The 22,430-nt window shown below is 41.3% G+C and overlaps 2 protein-coding genes across 4 annotated transcripts in view; one reads left to right on the top strand and one right to left on the bottom strand.

Moving 5' to 3' along the window:
• The window catches only part of zbtb33 (zinc finger and BTB domain containing 33), a 52,038-nt gene extending 45,217 nt beyond the window's left edge, over positions 1-6,821 (bottom strand). The window contains exons 1-2 of one of the 2 annotated variants that reach the window (XM_048544204.2): positions 6,729-6,821; positions 2,995-3,238 (exon numbers count right to left, since the gene is read on the bottom strand). The gene's annotated coding sequence lies outside the window, so the exon portion shown is untranslated. The remainder of the gene's footprint in view (positions 1-2,994; positions 3,239-6,728) is intronic. The other variant, XM_048544205.2, reaches the window with a different exon arrangement.
• A 36-nt stretch (positions 6,822-6,857) lies between these two features.
• The window catches only part of nkap (NFKB activating protein), a 27,481-nt gene continuing 11,908 nt past the window's right edge, over positions 6,858-22,430 (top strand). The window contains exons 1-5 of one of the 2 annotated variants that reach the window (XM_048544712.2): positions 6,858-7,259; positions 8,025-8,436; positions 16,449-16,529; positions 16,813-16,880; positions 20,880-20,993. In XM_048544712.2, the coding sequence (XP_048400669.1) occupies positions 8,075-8,436; positions 16,449-16,529; positions 16,813-16,880; positions 20,880-20,993 (625 nt within the window). In that variant the 5' untranslated portion in view covers positions 6,858-7,259; positions 8,025-8,074. Of the gene's footprint in view, positions 7,276-8,024; positions 8,437-16,448; positions 16,530-16,812; positions 16,881-20,879; positions 20,994-22,430 lie in introns of both variants that reach the window. The other variant, XM_048544711.2, reaches the window with a different exon arrangement.

The raw sequence follows: 22,430 nt of genomic DNA, 5'->3' as shown, positions 1-22,430 counted from the left end.
GCTATTGTTCCTTCTCTCAAAGCTAAATGAGCTTCCTGATGGTGGTGTGAACGGCTTTTTGATTAGGGTAAATGATTTTGATGGTTGGAATGTTCAGTATTTCCCTTGGATAGGTACTCATTAAGTTTGGAATAGTAGTGTAAATGTTCTTACATCCAAAGGTGAAAGACGTTTACATGTAACACAGTGGTGTCGAATGTTTGATATTTCTGTGCCCGAGCACTGGTTGGAAATCGAATGGCTTTGTACCTCTGTAGGTTCCAGAAGGTCTGAAGTTGTTTGTTTCCTACAGTCTGGCTTCCAGAACTTCGGATGCTGTATATCAGGAACAAACACAAAGTTGCTGGAAAAGCTCAGCCGGTCTGGCAGCATCTGTGAAGGAAAAGACAGAAAGGTCTGAGGAAGGGTCACCGGACCTGAAACGTTAACTCCTATTTATTCCTTCATAGATACTGCCAGACCTGCTGAGCTTTTCCAGCAACTTCTGTTTTTGTTCCTGGACTTGCATATTACCCAGTGTGTCCCAACTAGCCTTCTCCTGCTTTGGTTGAGGCCCATGGTTTCTGGAGTACAAAATTTCAGCGAATTTTAGTCCCATATAACTTCCACAAATTTAAGTCTTCAGAGGATTTTAGTCCTGGGTCTATCCATAAACTGATGGGGATTTTTACCCCACCTTACAAGGTTTACAATGATTTTTAATAGCTTTTCCTCGTCCCCATTTGTGTTAAATCTCCAATTTAAGTGGTATCATTTGGAAAAGTGATTTGAAAGAATTAGTGCCTACATGTGGGGAAACCGTGATTCATGTTGTGAAAGATGCAATTGATAAGCGGGGACTTCAGTGGTCCACTCATTTTCACCATGCATACAATTGAGGCTTACCACAACGCTAATCTTCTGCAAGCTACTTCCTTGATTCTGTTTTAATTGCCAAAAATGGATAGTGTGAAACATGTCACCAAGATGAGAAATTGATATAAATCAACTCCTGCAAAATGCTAAAGCTGTGGGGTCAATTATAGCTTTCTTGACTAAGATCTTTAAGGCTTTCTTGTTAAGGGCATCTAGCAAGATAGAGCAAAGTTGGTGAATAAAGTTGAATTTGGGTGTGGGCTCACTAGTTGGCTGGATGATTAGACTGCAGGAAAGCACAAATGGAATAGATTCGATCCTTCTAAAAACTGTGAAATGTCATTAATGCCTGCCTGCCAGACCATATATTCTGTCTTCTCTATCTAACTGATATCTGTTGTCCCTCGTGAACTATGGCTAATTACATAACTAAATTACTCAGCATTTGGATATAGATCAGCCAACATCTAATATAATGTTGGAACAGTCTTGGCACATGGAATAGCCTCTTCCTAATTCTATGTTGCGAAGGAAATGACATCGATATGGCAGCATTATCAAACAAAATGTGACAGGGTTCTAACAGGAGATATCAATAGAAATGTTTATATAGAGAGGTGGGCTTGGGGAACGTCATAAAGGAGGAGACATTTAGAGATGAATTAAAGGGCTTGGTTGCCATTGGCTGAAAACACAGCTGCCAGTGGTAGACCATACGAAACTGGAGATGTGAAAGACGCCATAGTTGAAATTTTGCAGAAACTGGCTGTAAGGGTTTGCAGAAATGGTGTAGGAAGAATGTTGTCAAGAGATATGAACATCAGGATGAGAACCATGGAGCTGCTATGAATGACAGAGATAAGGAGAGATGATGCCATGAAGAGATTTGAATATTTGAATACCAGGATGAGAATTGCAGGGCTGGGCATGTTATAGACCACCGCAAGGACCACAGAAAGACTGAGAGACAAGAGTGAGAATAAAATTCTAAAACTGAAGCATTGCCAAACCAAGAAACAATAATGCAACACGTCAATAGATACTTAATATTTACTGCCCAACAGACAGGGTGAGTAGATGTTGATGTCCTCAAGGTAGCAATCAGTGCAGCAAACTTATTTGGTGACTCACTCAATCAGTTCACAGGTGCAAATCAGAACAAACAGAATGAGGCATGGAGAGAAGGATCTTACAAAAGAACATGTAAGGTCTCAAAGATCATCTCTCTCTTTTTAAAGTTCATAATCACTGCATATTTCCATCTCCCAAAATCAATTTACGTACCTATCCTCCCACTGCCTTCAAATGACACATCTCAGCTTCCAGGCAAGCCAGTGAAAACTTCAAATTACAAATAACAGTCAAGTATTTTGAGATGCAACTTTAAAGGGTGTGCAGGGATGGAGAGAATTGTGACACGCAGGTTTTTGAAGGCCTTGGTTTAAAGCAATCCTTTTCCATTTTGGTCTGTAATCTAAAATAAAAATAAAGGTTGCTCAGCAGAACATTGTGGGGCCTGAACGAGATGTGCTATGGCAAGATTTGTAGAAAAATCACACAAGAAGTTTGGTGAGACCTAGCTTGATGTCTGGAGCAACTTGCTGCATCTTTTGTGCATTTGCCCAAGTGACAGCAATTTAAAAATTAAGGGGGATTATAACTTGTGCCTTATTAATGGCACAATTCACCTCATCGATAATTCAGTTTTCTATCTTACCAAACATGCCAATCAAGCTAGGCATCGAGAATTCTTGACGTGGGAGTCAAAGTGGGCACCTGATGACTACAGTTCACCACCCGTTCCAAAGGATCTCCATATCCCATGAACACTGGCATTCAACATGTGCCCACCTCTAAGCACGCTCATGGCACGTCTTCGCTCACTAATGGTGCACTTCTCCACTTCAATGCTGCATCTCAGTGAGCAATTGCAACTATTACTTTCATGCTACAACAAAGACATTTTGTGACGGGTTACGCACATGACTTATGGATGGGACCTGAGTCTATCTCTGTCCTTTCACTCACTGAGCTCATTCATTCTGAGCTAATCTGGATGCTCACAGAATCTTTGCCTTGCCTGTTTTGAGCTTTAGCCCGCTCATCCAGAGATATATGCTCACAGTGCTGTTGTCTTACCAAGCAGTTTAGTGCAGACACAAAGCCAGGAAGCTTGCCATGGTTGTCAGCATTCTTCAGTCAAGACATCCAGGCACAGTAAGTCAAGGGCAGCCTCCAGTTCAGTCCACAAACACAACATGATCTGTTAGATCACAGGGCAGTCACAGTCAGGATACCTTCCATATAAGGGATGAGGCGCTGAATCTTGGTCAACTCATCACCCATCTTGACTCCTTCTTCCCTACTGTAGGCTGTTTTACCTCTGGAATGAGAGACAGGCAGGTATTAAGGGAGATGAAAATTGGTGGCACAGCTACTAGTGTTGGTGCAGTTGGGGTGGTGCATTGTCTTTAGTGAGTAGGTGACACAGAGTACATGCAGAGTGGTGGTGTGGAGAGATGTGCACTCCTCCAGATAACCGACATTGCACTGACCCGGGTGGCAGATACAAATCAGGCTTAACATGATCCGGTCTCATATCTGTTCTGCTGGTGCTGGGGGAAAATGATGTCCTTCCTGTGCACCACCCCAGCCAGCAGAATGTCCAGGTCCCTGCCTACAAAGTGAGCCACCAAATTTCCCTTGCCTGCTATGTCCAAGGAAAATGTTAGGTACGATGCAGGACAACTCTGGACCAACAGTGCCTGTCCAGGTGCACAACTATCTTTTAAAAATGACACCAACACCAGGGGTGTGCCAGTCAATTCCAGGATATTGTGGTAGTGTCAAGTTTTTTCTGGGAATGGTACAAAATAAGATGCAAATGGAATTGCAAAAGTGGAACATGATAGGAGGGGATAGGTAGTTAATGATGTGAGTTGGTAAGATGCGGTGAGAAAGCTCGCTAGGTCTTGTGACAGAAAAACCCTCCAAAAACCAAATATATCCTTGGAATGTACTTTGGGCAATTATTTTACCCTTTTAGCAAGACTCAACATTTGGTGTGATAACAAAATCTCATTAGCCTTTGATGTTAATGATCCTTGCCAGTACCCCGTCAATAGTTCAATTTTAGAAAGAGATGAGGCACTGCCAACCATGTCGACACAATCTTCTGACCATGGAATTGGTTACAAATATGTTTTCATGACTGCAGTTACTTTTCTGTAGTTTATACAGAAACTAGTTCATAGACCTGGTTTAGAAACTGATACCACTGGTGAACTTCAACTGCTTTAGTTCTGTTCAATCAAGTGATTTTCTAGCATATATTAAATCTCCGTTTCCACGTGAGTTTGTTTTAATGGTCATAACCAATAAGGAGATAACACATTTCTGAAGAAGGGTCCCGACTGGAAACATCATACTTTCCTGCTCCTCTGATGCTGCTTGGCCTGCCACGTTCATCCAGCTTCACACCATGTTATCTCAGATTCTCCGGCATCAGCAGTTCCTACTAGCTCTATAACAACTAATACGGATGTCGTTTAACCAGTACTGACTCTCCAACGTCTACATCCTGCATAGCTACATAAAATCCAGGTGTACCTTTACAGAATTCCTTATAGTTAAGTAGTCCTGCTAGATGCTTTGTCCTTCCTCTATGAGGACATATATCTAATTGTCCCAGTATTTCTGTATTAGCTAGTCAAACCGAAGGAGATTCAATTTGTTTGCAAACTGTCTACCTCTCCTTCTACTTCACTCCTAGCATCTCTGTAATCCATCACTAATCTTACCACTTGACACACTTGCTCCTCCTTCTTCTCTTCCCTGCAATGATATTGTTTATGTAACATAACTGATTCTTCTTCCTAAGATCAGGCCTATCTATCTGATAAGTCATTTGACTATACCTCCTAACTAACCCATATGGATAATTTTAATTCCAGAAGTTCACCACGCAAAGGCAGTGATACCAATATTTTGTTTTCTGATTAAGACATTCCAGCTGAATCAGATTTGTCTACCCATTCTTTCATTTTCACTTCTGAAATTTCAAATGCTCCTATGTTACATGACATGCTCCTGTCAATCTTTCCAGAAATATAAATATAAACATATAATCTAAGACTGAAAATTCATCCTTTTGCCTTAACGATATTTCCTTAAATTTTAATAGAACTGTTATCTCCTCGCCATAGGTTAATTCAAACGGACCAAATTCAGTAGCTTCATTTGGGCAGTCTCTGGGAGCAAATGCTAACACCTAATCCTTTGTCTCAACCCTGTGAGCTTTCATGACTGTATACCTCAATCATGGTTTTGAGAGTGTCTTACAGTATATCGCAAAGCTCGGTGTTATGGATAAGAATCAGTTGAAAGTTACGTAACAGAGGGATTTGGGAGTCTCTATGCATGGATCACAAAAGTTAGCATCCAAATTCAGCAGATAATAGGAAAGTCAAATGGAATACTAGCTTTTATTTTGAAAGGAATGAAATATAAAAATAGAGAAGTATGTTATAAGAAGTTTAAGTATAGTAAATAAGAATAATAAAACTATACAAGGCATTAGTCAGACTACATCTAGAATACTGTGAACAGTTTTGATTCCATTATATAAGGAAAAATACACTAGTATTGGGGGCAGTCCAAAGAAGATTCACCAGGTTGATTTTGGATGTGGAGAGGTTTAATTTCTGAGGTAAGTTTCAGTACAATGGACATGTTATTCACTGGAGTTTAGAAGAATGAGACGAGACCTTATTGAAAGGGCCTTGACAGGGTAGATGTGGGGAAGTTGTTTCCTCTTCTGGGAGAGTCTAGGACCAGACAGCAAACTCTCAAAGTAAGGAATCACTTGTTTACAAGTGAGTTGAGGTGTAATTTCTTCATTCAGAGGGTAGGGGTTCTATGGAATTTTTAATCAGAGAGAGCTATTGTGGCTGTATTTTTAAGAAAATTCACAGCAGATTCAGTTTTCCATTTTCTACATATATTTCCAGATCTGTTGAGTAGTTTCAACATTTTCTGTTTTAATTTTTCTTGTTTCTTGATTTTGGATTTTCCCACAAGAAGAGTGTCCCGCTGCATCATCTACTGTACTAAATGTCATTGTTATTTTAAATACTTCAATCCTACATGAACATATGGACCGGAGCAGCCAATTAGTCCCCTCAAGTGTTTTCTATCATTCAATGACTCAATTATTGGATTATTCTTCTCTTCTCAACCTCCTCTCTTGCCTCAGGCATGGTGACCCTCAGGTTAATCCAACACCATTTGTCTCTCATAAAAGAGCAGCCCTATAGTCTGGTAGGACAATAGCAAACAGAAAAAACCAAAGAACTGCTGATACTGTAAGACAATAACACATAGGAGTGGAAGTAAGGCCATTCGGCCCAGCGAGTCCAGAAACAAAAACAGAAGTTGCTGGGAAATCTTAGCAGGACTGGCGGCATCATCATCATCATAGAATCACAGAATCCCTGGTGTGGAAGCAGGCCCTTCGGGCCAACAAGTCCACGACAACCTTCAGAGTGTGGCACCCAGACCCATACCCCTATAACCCACCTAATCTACATGCATCTGTGGACAGAGAGCAGAGTTAACGTTTCGGGTTCGGTGACCCTTCTCCAGCACAATGGCGAGTTTGGCTTTACCTCATTGGATCATTACTTTAGGGCCACTTGCACTTCTAAACTCAACGCGATGGTAAATCGTGTTTAGGCAACTTGTGCTCTTCCTCTAAGCCCTGAGGACTTCGAATAATAGGTCCCAGGGGATCACTGGGTGACCACTAAAAGGATGTACAGAGACAGACAAATCAAAAGGTCGGAGTTGTAAACGTTCGACGAAAAGGCACTCACCGTCTCACTGCTCACTGTGTTTCCGTTAGCCAGGAGCACGTGGAAACCCCGAGCTGCGCCTGCGCCCATCGTCACGTGGTCCTGAAAGGGGTGGTGCCCGACTCCGCGCCCTTTGACCTGTGACGTTCGCTGTCACTTCCGGCGTGAGTGTCGATTGTTGTCACTTTGATGCGAGAGGCGAATTTTTTTTATATTTTTCCGGTCGTTATCTGTCTCTCTTCCCTTTACCTTTTATGATAAGGTTTGGCAATAAGTTGCCGTGAAAGCAGGTGCCGCTTTAGGCGAGAGGGTGGAACCGTCGGAATGACGGGGATCTGACTGTTTCCAGCGCTTGGAGGTGTGGAGGGTGAGAGTGGCTGACGGACTGGGTCCCTCTGAGGCGGAGGACTCCTGTTCCTTCTTCCTTCGCTACCACTCAGTTCGCCGACGGAGTGGGTTTCCACTTGACACCGGCCGCTCAGTACCTTTTCTGCCGGCGCGTGAATCGAGTGTGACCGAGACAACTCAAAACCATTTGCCTCGATTGTGGAGGTAATGCGTTCAGGAGGTGAGGTGAAGAATTGTGTTTTTAAAAATGTCTGGCGCTAGCCTTTAAGCGCAACTTGAAAGCGAATAACCCGAGATTTGGTAAACAGCAATAAAGTTGTAAATGGACGCCATCGTGGTTATTATCCAGACAGTTGTTATTTTTAGTTGGCCTTCCGTAGGTTTTTTTTCAAATGTTAATTTAGTTAAGGAAATTCCATTATGAAGTCTGACAAGGGTTTAAGTATACTCACCGGATGCAACCGAGGGACTTAAGGCAAGGGGCCTTTTAAATGCAGCCATTCTAAGAGTAAACTTTGTGGGGATATTGGAAAGAAGCAAACATTGTCATTTCAACAAAATTAGCAACTGGAGCACTTCAATTCCCCAAGTGTATTTTGTAGAAATATTGCCCTCAACAGATGTCAGCAAACTACACACTCATCATCACCTGTTCAAAATCATTGTCTGCTAGAGCCGTGTAAATTAAATTGTTTGAGTTACCAGAGACCTGTTATGCCTGTATTAATTTAAATGATTAAATACAGTGGTCTATTTATTTAGGATTTTGCTAAGTTATGCAAGTAAATACAGTAAACATAAAATATATAGAACATATTATTTGAGTTGACAGCTATTGTAAATTAACAAGTTTAAAATTGTTAGGCAATAAGACATTATTTACAATCAGAAGAACAATAAAATGCCAAATTAGGTAGCTCAGTGGTGATAGAACATTTTAAATTATTTATTATATTGTTTATTTTGCAGGTGATATTGGCAAATAAATGCACAACATTCTTTGAAACCAATAATAAACAATGCCTCCAGTGCGTCAGTCAAGGAGTGGCAGTCCAGATTCATCACTTAGTCCAAAGAGAAAACGGCATAGCAGCAGCAGTGAGAGCAGAACCCCAAGTCCTCCAGCAAAATATAACAGGCACCATTTGGGACATGGCAAATCTCCATCGGTTGACAAAAAGCTGAGATCCAGATCTAAGTCAAGAGAAAGGTCAAACTCTCACAAGCATCAGAATGGTGTACACCACAGTCATTCTAGGTCAACATCAAGAGATCAAATGTCACGTTCACACCATGGGCATTACAACAAGCTACATATGGAATATTATGGAAAGGAGCAAGAAGACTTACTCCGACAGAGACACAATGCTTTTATTGCCAGGTCTGGCGCCGAATTTTTTAGAATTGGAATTATTTGCTGGTGTGTTACAATTCACAAGGGAAGTCTGAGCTGATACAAAAATGTGGGCAACAGATCAGCTCCGGAGTCCTATCCTAACATGGCTGACCAGGAATCTGTCCCATATTTACTGCCTGCCATTGGCATGTGTATTGGAAGGATTTGCAGGTTGATACTGAGCCTGTCTTGCAATGTTATGAATGCACCTTCCATGACCAACAGGTTCAGGGGTGAGGCTCAAACCCACAGCTTCGACCCATTCTACCACTACCAATTTTCTACACTTCTAGAATAGTTTAGAAATTATCAATTTTTTTAAAAGCTCCTTTCTCACACTCTTATTTTTCTATAACCATTGGTAAGCTCGTTTCTAAATGTCTCTCTTCCTGCTATGAATACATTGTAATATGATGGCAGTGAGAACGAGGGAAGGCAACAAAGACTTAATTTTTAATGGTGGGTGTCTGTGCCCACATATTTGGTGACTTAATTTTAAGGTGAGAGGAGATTTAAAAAAGGCATGGGGACAATTTTTTCTTTTACACAAAGGACGGTTCAAGTTTGGAATGAACTACCAGAGGAAGTGGTGGATGTGGGTACAGTTACAATACTTAAAAGACATTTAGACAAAAGCATGAATAAGAAATGTTTGCAGAGATATCAGCCAAGCGCATGCAGTTGGGACTAATTTAGTTTAGAATTATGGTCGGCATGGACTGGTTCAACCAAAGGGCCTGTATGTCTCTCAAAACTGGCCAAGTTAACAAAGTAATTAATTAAACAAATAGGAATGTGTGCTTTTTAAAAGAGACATAGAATATAAAAACCAAGCTGTTGTGCAAACAGTGTATAAAGTACTAGTTCAGTGCCAACTGAAGTATTTTGCCCAGTTCAGGGCAGCGTGCTTTACGAAGGAGCTGAGAGCTTTGGAGAGGGTACTGGAGGGATTTAGTAGAGTGGATTCAATGATTAAGAAAGAAAGGTCTACATTCACACAGTGCTTTTTATTACCACTAGATGTCTGAAAACATTTCATTGCCAACAAAATGCTTTTCACTTCGTAGTGTAGCCATTATCATGTAGGAAATTCAGCAAACAGCTGCTTTTTGAGATTTTTTTTGTTACATGATGTGACAATACCAGGTAACCTGATTGGGAGAGAATTATTAGTCAGGACATTGGTGATAACACTTTTTCTTTTTTAAGTAGTGCAATGGGATATTTTCTTACCATCCTAATAGATAAATGGAGGTTTCAAATTAATATCTCACCTAAAAGAAGTTGGGAGCTCCAATAATGAAGCAGCCTTTAGTGTCAGTCTTGATTTCTGTGCTCAGGCCCTGGAGTAAGACTGGAATGTGGATTCTTGTGATTCAAGGGCAAGAATGCTATTGAGTCGTCTCTGACAGCGTTTTATTCTAGATTGTGGATAAACTGGAGAAGGTGGCTTTGTTCTCCATAAAGTGATAAAAGCTGGGTGCAGATTTCATTTGAGGTGTTGAAAATTCACAATGAAGGTTGAGATAGAGTAAATCAAGACAAATTATTACTAAGGCTTACCTCGATAACCAAGGGCACAAATACAAAGAAATTAGCAAAAGAACCAGGGCAGTATAACACAAAAATTCTTTGCAACAAGTGATTAATAGTTAAATTTCACTGCCAAATAGTCGCACTAACTGTTGTTTGAAATCTTATCCATTTTGATTGTAAAAATAGCTTATTTTGCAAATGGAAAGAAACCTAGAGGTCCTTGTGCATGCATCACAGACAACTAAATTGCAGGCACCGCAGATATAGTAAGGAAGGTAAATTGGATTTGGCATTTATTGTGAAAGGAGTAGAGCATTAAAGTAGGAAAGTGTTGCTGCAACTGTACAAGGCATTATTGAGATTGCACCTGGGGTATTGTATACAGTTTTGATCTTGTTACTTGAGGAAGGATATAGTTACATTGAAGGCTGTTCAGGGGAAGTTCACTAGATTAATTCAAGATTTCCAGAGGTTTGTCTTATGAAGAGAGATTAAGCAGTTTACACCTGTACTCTTTAGAAGAATGAAAGGAGATCTAATTTAGGTATATAAAATATTAAAGGGGATTGACAAAGTAGATGTAAAGCAAATGTTTACCCTTGTGGAGCAATCTAGAATGAGTTTTAGGACATGAGCTGGTGGATTTAAAACAGATGGGGAGGAATTACTTTGCTCAAAGGTCATGAGTCTGTGGAATTCACTACCCCGTGGTGCAGTGGATGCTGGAGCATTGAGTAAATTTAAGGAGGAGATAGATTTTTTAATAATAAGTTGAGGGTTACAGGAGAATGGGCAGGAAAGTGGAGTTGAGGTCAAGATGAGATCAACCATGATCCACGTGGATAGTGAAATGGGCTTCAGGAACTGAATTGCCTTCTCCTGGTTCTTATGTTCTTATGCTTTTAAGATAAAACTGGTAGAGACACAATTTTTTTGTTTCTCTTCTCTAGATTCTGTCAGTGCCACTGACCTCTAAATTTTTTGGGGGTTAATGTTTATTGTCACTTGTAATTTTACATGCATAAAACTTTGCAAAGCTTTATAAATCACCCCACCGCAGTGCCTACATTAATAACAGAAGTCATACATAATTTTTTAAACCTAAAACTAAGACAAAGTTCATTGCATTTCGGTTAACGACTCCTGGGCTTGGGGAAGGCTGATGTGAGGAATGATGGAATATTTTGAAGATGCAGCCAGGATGAGATGGCCACCAGAATACTGAGCCAGAAGTCTCCGCTGAAGAAGACCACCCTGAACATAGGGCCCGTACCGTGCTGTACTGTTCTTTGGCCCACGATGTTGTGCCGAACCTTTACCCTAATCCTAAGGTCTACCTAACCTCCACCCCTACCTTATACTATCATCCATATGCCTATCTAATAGCCGCTTAAATGCCCCTAATGAGACTGACTCCACTACCCTCTCCGGCAATGAATTCCATGCCCCTACCACTCTGAGTAGAGAACCTACCTCTGACATCTCCCCTATATCTACCTCCATTCACTTTAAAACTATGTCCCTTCGTAATAGCTACTTGCATCAGTCTCTGGCTGTCCACTGTATCTATACTATGCCAGGACAAGACCGTCGGGTGATGCATTGGAATGCCTGTATGCTGAAGATAAAGACGACCTCCACGTTAGGATTATTCCGCCACACCAGGCCGAGACAGCCTTTCTACTCCTTCATGTGTCTAGGTCTAGCTGTGTATCTGGAGTCTCGGTCTAGCCTGTGAGTCCAGGATGGGGATGTCAGCCTGGGATCTGCTCCTTGCTTACTAGGAGACGCTGGGCTGGGACGGAGTTGTGTCCACCTCTTCCTGGCTTTGCTGCCAGAGGCTACCTCCTTCAACTGCCACACTCCAGGCTTAAAAGAAAAGATCTTATTGGCTGTAGCAAGTTTCTGACCCATGTCCTCACTGAAAAGTGCTCAAACCTAGTAAGAACTTTTTACTGAACTTGCTGAAGTGCAAATGATAACCCACAGTGCATTTTGACACTTGTCTTTTTTTGACTTCCAGAGGTGTAAACCAACTATGACTACCAAGACTCCAAAGTCTAAACCTAGTGCCTTTGTACTACTTGGTTATATTGTTTCTCAGATAACCTTGCTTCAAGCTCCGTCCTGAAACTTTGTCGTACTTCTTTGTAAGTTTATCAGCGACTTCAGGGAAATCCATTCACTACAGGATTAAACTTCCATGAGTTCTGACAGTATTTGTGTGGGATTTAAATCTCTAACCTCAAAGCAACAGTGTAATTTTCTTGTGAACCTTTTAATTCCCAAACCCCAGATTAAACCTGTTTGCTTACTGGGCAAAGACAATTTTATCATTGGCAGGTTTTTCATTTCTTTTAAAATAAAATAAAGTTATAAGTAACTAGCTTGCTTTAGGAGCAAGCATCATTCCCTTTCTCGCATACTGTAAGATTAAAAAGTAATCAGTAAACTTCAAAAGCAAAAATATGAGAACTTGTGCATTAGAATCCCTCGAACATGGAATTAGGCCATTTGGCCCATCGAGTCCACATGAACCCTCCAAAGAACCTCCTGCCCAGGCCTATACCACACACAGCCTCCATCCTTTCCCTCTAACCCTGCATTCCCACCTAACTTGCACATCCCTGGACACTATGGGCAATTAAGTATGGCCAATCCCTCTAAACTGCACATCTTTGGACCTTGGGAGGAAACTGGAGTACCTGAAGAAAACCTATGCAGATACGCAGAGAACACGCAAACTCCACACAGACAATCGCCCAGGGTGGAATCGAACCCAGATAACAGCGCCTCAAAGTGCCAGGGAGTACAAATCCCATCTGGCCTAGCCTGTGACACCCATATACCATGAATGAACCACTGTGCCACCCTCGTAGTGTTCTGTTAGTTTGATTTATTCTTCTAAATGGTCAGTGTTAGCTGACAAATGTAAATCATAAATCTGTTCTTCAAATTAGAACATAAGAACTAGGAGCTGGAGTAGGCCATCTGGCCCTTCGAGCCTGCCCCGCCATTTTAATAAGATCATGGCTGATCTTTTTGAGACTCGGCTCCACTCACCGTAACCCATTTGTAGCCAGTTCTGGTGGTTTTTGTTGATTTTGTTTTTCTTTGTCCTCAAACATGCTGTTTCTGCTTTCCATGTGATTATCATTCTGTTCTCTCTTGCAATCCTACTTATTTATAAACTCGCTTCTGTTTGCCGTTATTTTTTTCAAAGGTGTCTCTGAACTTAATGGTCATTCTGTACAGTTTGTTTTTCTTTACCATTATATCAGATATAGCTGGTTAAAATGAAACTTCCTAAACCGCGCAAAGCAGATTATTAGAGATGAGAATGGGTACATCTGTTGCAATTTATTTCGGAGCATGTACAGTTGAATATGTTACATTACTTATCTCTTTGTCTTATTACCCAATTCATTGGCACAAATGTCTTTTTTCCTGAAGATCAAAAAAAGCAGAAAAACGTAGTCAGCAAGCCATGCACGGTATCTGTGGATAGAACTGATGAGTTAGCATTTGACACAACAGTTCTGATGAAGAGTTAGCCTGAAACCATGCCTTGTCACAGATACTGTGCCTGGGGTGTTTTTTTTTATGTTTCTACTTCAGCTTTCAGAAGCTGTGGAACAGAAGTAGGCCATTCGGAGATGATAATCCTCAACTCCACTTTCCTGACTTTTCCATATCGGCTTTGGGTCATAGTAAAAATTGATGAAAAATCTAAGTATCTGAGCCTTGATTATGCTTAGCAGCCAGTTCAGAGCTAGGAACACTATCACTGCACCACACAATCCTCTAATCATTTGTATTGTGATCCTGAAGAAAAACTGATTAACTATAGTATAGACTCAACAAGTTGACCAACAATTTGATTGTTATCCTTTTTGACAATTGGCCTGCACCTTCAGTCTGGCCCTTTTTTGTGCATGTTGATGAAACCTGAATTAGTTTAGTTTGGAACTAAGTAGCAGTAGTGACGTGGAGGTTGAAGAAGCTTGGGCATGTGTGGTGACTCATTCTTTTATTCAGAGATAGTAGGAACTGCAGATGCTGGAGAATTTGAGGTAATAAGGTGCAGAGCTGGATGAACACAGCAAGACAAGCAGCAATAGAGGAGCAGGAAAGCTGATGTTTTGGGCCTAGACCCATCCTCAGAAATGCATTTCTGAAGTCTTTTATTCAGACTTCTTTCATTATTTGTGGGTATATCAACAACTTTGGCCATTTCTAGTTACGTTGAGAAGATGGTTTGTGGACCTAGGTAAATTTTGTAACTTTATTTTGTTTGTTCGTGGTACGTGGATGTCGCTGGCTAGGCCAGATAGGGTTTGTTCTAACAATCAACAATGTTTTAGCATCATCATTAGACCTTTAATTCCCGATTTTTATTGAATTCAGATTCCACCATCTGCCATCAAAAACAGGCCATCGAAACATTACCTAGGTCTCTGGATTAATTGCCTTCTGGTATTATCACTAGATAATCACCTTCCTGTATCTCTTCTGTGTCTTCACATCCTCCTTAGAGAATGGCAGCTAGAATAGATACAACTGAACTCCAATTGAAGATGAACTAGTGTTTTTGTACAGATTTACCATAACTTCTTTCCTTGTGTTCTCTGTGACTCTTCCGATAAAGCTAAGAATGTGACCTGCCATTCTGTCTTGCCACCTTCAAGGTATAAATTATTCTTCTCATGGTTCATAGTATTGTACTTTCAAGTTTGATATCACCTGCATATTTGAAATTTTACCCCAGGTCTAGTTCATTCATATGTATCAGGAAGCATGTATCCTAACATTGAATTCTGGGAAGCTCCACTTACAGACTTTAAGTCCAAAAACCCCTGAGTACTCTTGATTTCCTGTTGCTTGGCTACTTTCATATCCATGTTGCTAATGGCTGATTTATTCTGAGTGCCAACTTTGCTCACAACTCTGTGGCACCTGACATATGCCTTTTGGAAATTCACGTGCACCACATCAACAGCATTGTCCTTATTCTCTCTTAACTCATCAAAAAACTAGAGCAAGTTTGTAAAATAACCAATTACTCTTAACGAATCCTTGCTGGCTTTCTACAATGATGACTAATTTTGTTCTGAAACATCATTTCTCAACTTTTCATAACCAATTAACATTCCATCATGTGTCAAATGGCTAGGGTGAGGTTTTGAGCTGCTTGATACCTTCACATGTGGGAGAAAGAAAATTGGACGGGCAAGCGAAGAGCATTTTCAAAAAATGTATTCAAGTCCTCAGATTACTAGATTATTTCCAAGCAATGTTGAAATTTAATTATCGCTAAATGGAGACAAGTTGAAGATTTTCATCTTGTACTCATCAGAAATAAAACCCAAAACAGACTTGAGAAAAAGAGAATCTTATACAGCATGAGAATATGATTCTAATTGTTAGGTCATGAGGGTGGCTTCAAGGATGGCATGACGGCTCAGTGGTTAGCACTGCAGCCTCTCAGTGCCAGGGATCCGGGTTCAATTCTAGCCTGGAATGAGTGTGTGGAGTTTGCACATTTTCCCTGCGTCGGCGTGGGTTTCCTCCCACAGTCCAAAGATATGCAGGATAGGTGGATTGGCCATGCTAAATTGCCCCATAGTGTCCAAGGATCTACAGGCTAGGCGAGTCATGGGAAATGCCTAGAGTTACAGGGATAGGGTAGGAGGGGTGAGTTTTGGTGACATGCTCTTTGGGGGGGTTGGAGTGGACTCGATGAACTGAATGGCCTGCTCTGGTACTATAGGGATGCTATGATTCTACTATTAGCACAGAAATGCAGCAGAACAATTAGCTGTCTATCTTAATTCTCAAACCATGCATAAATTCTGGTCATGGGAGTGTAGCAGAGATTTTTGGTCTTAATGAGCTTTGTTTTTGAGACCAAGTTGCTGTGTATATACAAATTCCTTTTCCCATGTAAAGCAGCGTTCTACATATACAGCTTCTAGCGTGCACAAATGCATTACTCTGCAAGCCTGACTGGTGATCTAAAATTAGTTTCCATTGCGACCCTTGATATAATCTGGATTATTTAATCAATGATTTCTGTTTGCAGCATCATATCTAATTGTGGGTATACTTTCTGAATGCTTGCAGGTGGTTGAGCATGAATGGCATTGCTCCCCAACTGCAAACAGTAAATCGGGCTTCCTGTTTGTTACAGTCTTCCAGTATATAAGGTGATGACCTTTTCACAGAATGATCACTGGACTCGAAACATTAATTCTGCTTTCATCCAGAGATTTTTTGCCAGACTTGCTAAGTTTCTCCGGCAATTTGTTTTGTTTCAGATCTTCAGCGTCTACAGTTCTTTTTTTAGTTTTAATTACTTGTCTCTTTTCAGCGATGTTTAAGTTTTGTACTACCAAGCAATTATTTAAAAGGAAACATTAACTCAGTTAACAAATAGTCCCCTGTTTTTGTGTTTCTTGCAGGCGGTTAAAGGAAAGAGAGCGAATTGGAGAACTTGGAGCACCTGAAGTATGGGGGCTCTCTCCAAAGGTCCCAGAACCAGAGTACGTACTCTTTCTACTGTCATTGGATTAAATTGCAGTTGCTTTTGCTAGATTAGTTGCAGTTGCTAGATTAATAATTTATATTTAAATGTTTTGGGTTTATTGAAACCTAATCTGAAACCACAAAGCCGCTGTTAGATCAAAAGTAATAAAGTAGCTCAAACACAGCTCTTGAAAAATTCCTTCAATTTATGGTTAGGTTTCCATGCATTTTGGTGTCAATCAATAGCATACACTAGATTTATCTAAGAACACAGTGTGACTTTGCTTTCTCGTTTGTTAGTTCTGATGAACATACTCCAGTTGAGGGAGAGCAGGCCAAGAGCAGCAGTTCTGATTCCAGTGCAGAAGGTAACATTTTTTATTACATTTTAAGGAAATCCATAATAGATAGGCCTTCATGATGAATAATGGAAATTGACTGGTAACTATGCTCTGCTACTTTCAATTTGAACACATTGAACAGTTTGCAAACCACTTGGTGGGCAGAGTGCCTGTTATGAAAAGGAAATTTTCAAAATGTTCAAGCCAATGTCACAAAGTCTAGGCTCGATTCTTAATGCTAGATTTCGCTTTTTTATAATGTTATCAAGAGCTTCAATCTAGCTTTGTTTTAAGTGATTATGGATTTCTATGCAGAGAACAACAGTAAGGGCACGCCTTTGATGTGTGTGTCCACTTCAGCTTTTCAACTCATTGAACACTTGTTCTGACTAGTCTCTGGGTAAGTTCCCCAGTTTATTACAGTTCCAAATGGGATAGAGCAAATTGTACTCCCAGATGAGGAAGGATAAACAGGTTGACCTCCTTGATTCACCCAAAAACAATCCCCTCACTGTTGAATGCCTCTTTTCCAGACAAAATGAATTTATATTTTTAGAGAACCTAATTTAACCAGGTTTTATAGTGGTAAAAATGAGTTTTGGCTACTAAACATAAGAAATGAAAATGCTATATACATGCACACAGATTGCAAATGGGAAGTGAGTCCGAATAAAGCTAAGATAAACAGAAACAGTTCCTGGGTTGTTGTGAAGAGTAGCCAGTAGAGTCCTATAGACTGTATGCTAGATGATGCCGGTCATGTTGTCGTTGGTAATTGGCTAGTCGATTTCAGACTCTTGGTCTTGCAGGTTAGCTGATTTTTTTATTTTTGGCTTATTTCCTTTTTGCCGGTGACTGGCTTCCAGTATTCAGCAGGACATATCCTTACTTTTTACCTTCATTGCAGGATTGTGAATGACTGTCTAAAAGCTGTGTCCTTTGCATTGCACTATCACACGCATACTACTGATACATTTAGTTTTTAAGAGATAGTAGGAACTGCCGATGCTGGAGAATCTGAGATGACATGGTGTGAAGCTGGATGAACACAGCAGGCGAAGCAGCATCAGAGGAGCAGGAAAGTTTGACGTTTCGGGTCGAGACCCTTCTTGAGAAATCGGGGAGAGGAAGGGGATTCTGAAATAAGTGGGGATACGGGGAGGCAGATAGAAGATGGACAAGGAAGAAGATAGGATGAGAAGAGACAGATAGGTCAAAGAGGCAGGGTTCGAGCCAGTGAAGGTGAATGTAGGTGGGGAGTTAGGGAGGGGTTAGGTCGGTCCAGGGAGGACGGACAGGTCAAGGAGGCTGTATCCGCTGTTCCCATAGTGGCCTCCTCTACATCGGGGAAACCAAGCGGAGGCTTGGGGACCGCTTTGTGGGACACCTACAATCAGTTCGCAACAAGCAACTACACCTCCCAGTCACAAACCATTTCAACTCTTCTCTTTCTCCCTCGCCCCACTCCTCGGACGACATGTCCATCCTGGGCCGCCTCATATTTCGCTTAGGAGCCCCGTAGCCCAAGGGTATCAATGTGGACTTCACAAACTTCAAAATCTCCCCTCCCCTGACCGCATCCCAAAACCAGCCCAGCTAGTCCCCACCTCCCTAACCATTCCTCCCACCTCAAGCCCTACCCCCATCTCCTACCCACTAACCTCATCCAGCCTCCTTGACCTGTCTGTCCTCCCTGGACCGACCTATTCCCTCCCTCACTCCCCACCTACACTCACCTTCATTGGCTCTAATCCCCCTGCTTTGACCTGTCTGTCTCCTCTCACCCTATCTTCTCCTTTATCCATCTTTTATCCACCTCCTCCGACTCCCTATTTATTTCAGCATCTGTCGTCTCTCACCCCCACCCCCGTTTCTGAAGAAGGGTCTCGACCCGAAACGTCAAACTTGCCTGCTCCTCTGATGCTTGGCCTGCTGTGTTCATCGACCTTCACACCATGTTATCTCATTAAGTTTTTAACCCCTGTTTTGTACATTGATGGAAGGGTAAAACATAATTATGTATTTTGATGTGTGCATGGTCTGGAATATATGACACAGGAGATGTTTTCCTGCAGAGAACAGGTAATTAGATGGTTTCGCACCTCTGCCTTTTTAAATCTTTCTCTCTTTGAATTTTCCTTGGCAAGGTACAGCATTCTAGAAGTTCTATGCAGGGAACCTTTCAGCTGTCAGCGAATTCCCTGCGTAAAAGTCACACTTTCAGCCAGGCTTAGCTTGCAGACTTTGTTGTTTTTTTTTTAAAAAAGGCACATCTTGTCCAACATTTCAATGTATTTATAAGTGATTTGAGCTTCTGATTTGTCATCATGACACTGGAGCATTTTTAAATAATATCAATAGTTATAGAGTAACAAAGTCATAGAATCATTTACCATGCAAGAGGCCCTTTGACCCATCAAAGTTCATCACTTCACACTTTTCAGGGTTGAATTCCAACTGGCATCTGGACTGATCTGCCTGTCTGACCAACGCATTTACAGAGTTCACATTCCTGCCTCAACTTTGATCAGCCACCATTAATGCTGTTGTGTTACTGTATGCTGATAGATTCACACATAACTTGTATTTATACAGCACTTTCAATGAAATGAAACATCCCAAGACACTGCATATATGCATTATAAAACAATGATGATGAGTCACATAAGAACTCATTAAATAAGCCTGGAGGAAAGCAGGATAACTGAAGGCACAGTTGTAATTGGGAATGCTGAAAGGGCCATGGTTAAAGAAAGATTGTGGAGGTTGAAGAGGATTCCAGAGAAAGTAGGAACAAAGCCATGTAGGGATTTGAAAACATGTCTGAAATTACTTTGATAATGGGAACTGCAGATGCTGGAGAATCCAAGATAATGAACTGTGAGGCTGGATGAACACAGCAGGCCCAGCAGCATCTCAGGAGCACAAAAGCTGACGTTTCGGGCCTAGACCCTTCATCAGAGAGGGGGGAACAGCAACTCCTATTCCGCTTGGGAACCCTGCAGCCCAATGGTATCAATGTGGACTTCACCAGCTTCAAAATTTCCCCTTCCCCCACCGCATCCCAAAACCAGCCCAGTTCGTCCCCTTCCCCCCACTGCACCACACAACCAGCCCAGCTCTTCCCCTCCACCCACTGCATCCCAAAACCAGTCCAACCTGTCTCTGCCTCCCTAACCTGTTCTTCCTCTCACCCATCCCTTACTCCCACCCCAAGCCGCACCTCCATCTCCTACCTACTAACCTCATCCCACCTCCTTGATCTGTCCATCTTCCCTGGACTGACCTATCCCCTCCCTACCTCTCCACCTATGTTCTTTTCTCTCCATCTTCGGTCTGCCCTCCCCCTCTCTCCCTATTTATTCCAGAACCCTCACCCCATCCCCCACCTGATGAAGGGTCTAGGCCCGAAACGTCAGCTTTGGTGCTCCTGAGATGCTGCTGAGCCTGCTGTGCTCATCTAGCCTCACGTTTCATTATGTCTGAAATTACTTTTTTTTTGTTTATACTTGGTTAGAAGTACCTTATGGAACAAGCCATCAAAAAATTATGACTTTCTTTCCATGGGCGTCACCACTCCTGTGATCCCAACTCAAAAAAATGGTGACTCTTTGCTGGAATACAATTCTCTGGGCATAAGGCACCCTTTAATACCTAGCCCAAATATCCTTATTGGTACATGAGCCTTGAATATGTATTAACTATTTAATCACAGGTGAGCTAATCACAATTTTGTCTTCCTGTCATAATCACACGAGAACCTATCCAGTAGGATGGCATTCACAAGTGAGAATCTTGCTGATTTTTCATTGCCCAAATTAATGAAACTGAGGTCCATACTGAAACAACAAACGACAGACTAAAAATCTCTGAACGTCTTAGGTGTTGGTAGCCAAACAGACAAACTGTGGACTGTCAATGATGATTTTTTTTTTAAACTGGGTTTGTATTTGTTCAACAAATTAACACTGATTTAGCAGAAGTAATTAACAAAGGAGTAATCTGTGATTTCAATGGTTTATATAGAGGGGAAAAGGAGGAAAAAGAAAAAAAAGAAGAATAAAAAGAAGAAATCAAAGAAGAGAAAGCATAAGCATTCAGAAGAAAGTGAATCAGACTCTAACAGTGAAAATGAAAGTGGTAAGATGTTGTAAGAACAACATTATTGGAATAATGTGTGTGACATAAAATATTCCAGAGTCCTTGACAGGAGCACTATAAATCAAAATGTAACCCCAAGCCAAATACAGAGATGTTAGATCAGGTGACTAAAAGCTTGAATCAAAGAAAGAGGTTTTAAGGAGAATGTTAAAGAGGAAAATGAGATGGTGAGATTGAAAGATACTGGGAGGGCATTACAGAGCGTACGGCCGAGGCACCTGAAAAAGTGGGATCACATGGGATTCAAGGAAGAACTTGCCAATCAGATAAAGAGTAGGAAACAGAGGATGGCCATGGTGGAGGGTTGATTTTCAGACTTGGAGGCCTGTGACCAACAGTGTTTCACAGGGATCAGTGCTGGGTTCACTTTTTTGCTTGTCATTAATAAAATGAATTTGAATGAGAATTTAGGAGGCATGGTTAGTAATTTGTTTGCAGATGACACCAAAATTGGTGGTGTAGTTAACAGTGAAGACTGTTATTGCAAAGGGATCTTGATCAATTGAGCCAATGGGCTGAGGAGTGGCAGATGGAGTTTAATTTGGATAAACGTAAGGTATTGTATCTTGGCAAAACAAACAGGACTTGTACAGTTAATGGTAGGGCCTTGGGAAGTATTGTTCAACAGAGGCACCTAGGGATTCAGGTAGATAGTTCTTTGAAAGGGGCATCACACTTAGATAAGAAAGCATTTAGCACGCTTGCCTTTGTTGCTCAGTCCATTGGGTATAATAGTTGGGATGTCATATTGAAGTTGTACAGGACATTGGTGAAACCACTTTTGGAGCACAGTGTACAGTTCTGGTTGCCCTGCTATAGGAAGGATGTTATTAAATTGGAGAGATTCCAGAAAACATTTATCAGAATGTTGCTGAGATTGGAGGGCTTGAGTTATATGGATAGGCTGGGGCTCTTTTCACTGGAGGCAGGAGGTTGAGGGTTGACCTTACAGAAGTTTATAAAATCATGAGGGACGTAGATGAGTTGAGTAGCAAAGGCCCTTTCCCCAAGGTGGGGTTGTTCAAAACTAGGAGGCATACTTTTAAGGTGAGATAAGAAAGATTTAGAAAGGAAATGAACGGCAGTTATTTTTCGCACAGAGGATGGTTTGTATGTGGAAAGATCTGCCAGAGGAAGTGGTAGGTGCAGGTGGTTACAACATTCAAAAGACATTTGGCTAGGTACATGAATAGTAAAGATTTAGAGGAATATGAGCCAAATGCAGGCAAGTGGGGCTAATTCAGTTTGGGAAACCTAGTCAACATGGACGAATTGGACTGGAGGGTCTGTTTTCATGATGTATGACTTTATAAGTATGGCCAAGGGATCCAAATTGAGGACAGCAGAGATCTAGAAGGGTTGCAGGTAAGAGGAGATTACAGGTATAGAGATTAGAGTAATAAGACTATTGAGAAA

The sequence above is a fragment of the Stegostoma tigrinum genome, chromosome 15 (genome assembly GCF_030684315.1).
Source record: "Stegostoma tigrinum isolate sSteTig4 chromosome 15, sSteTig4.hap1, whole genome shotgun sequence".
Lineage (NCBI taxonomy): Eukaryota > Metazoa > Chordata > Chondrichthyes > Orectolobiformes > Stegostomatidae > Stegostoma > Stegostoma tigrinum.
The sequence above is the reverse complement of the archived record's forward strand: the minus strand, read 5'-3'. Positions and strand labels throughout refer to the sequence as shown.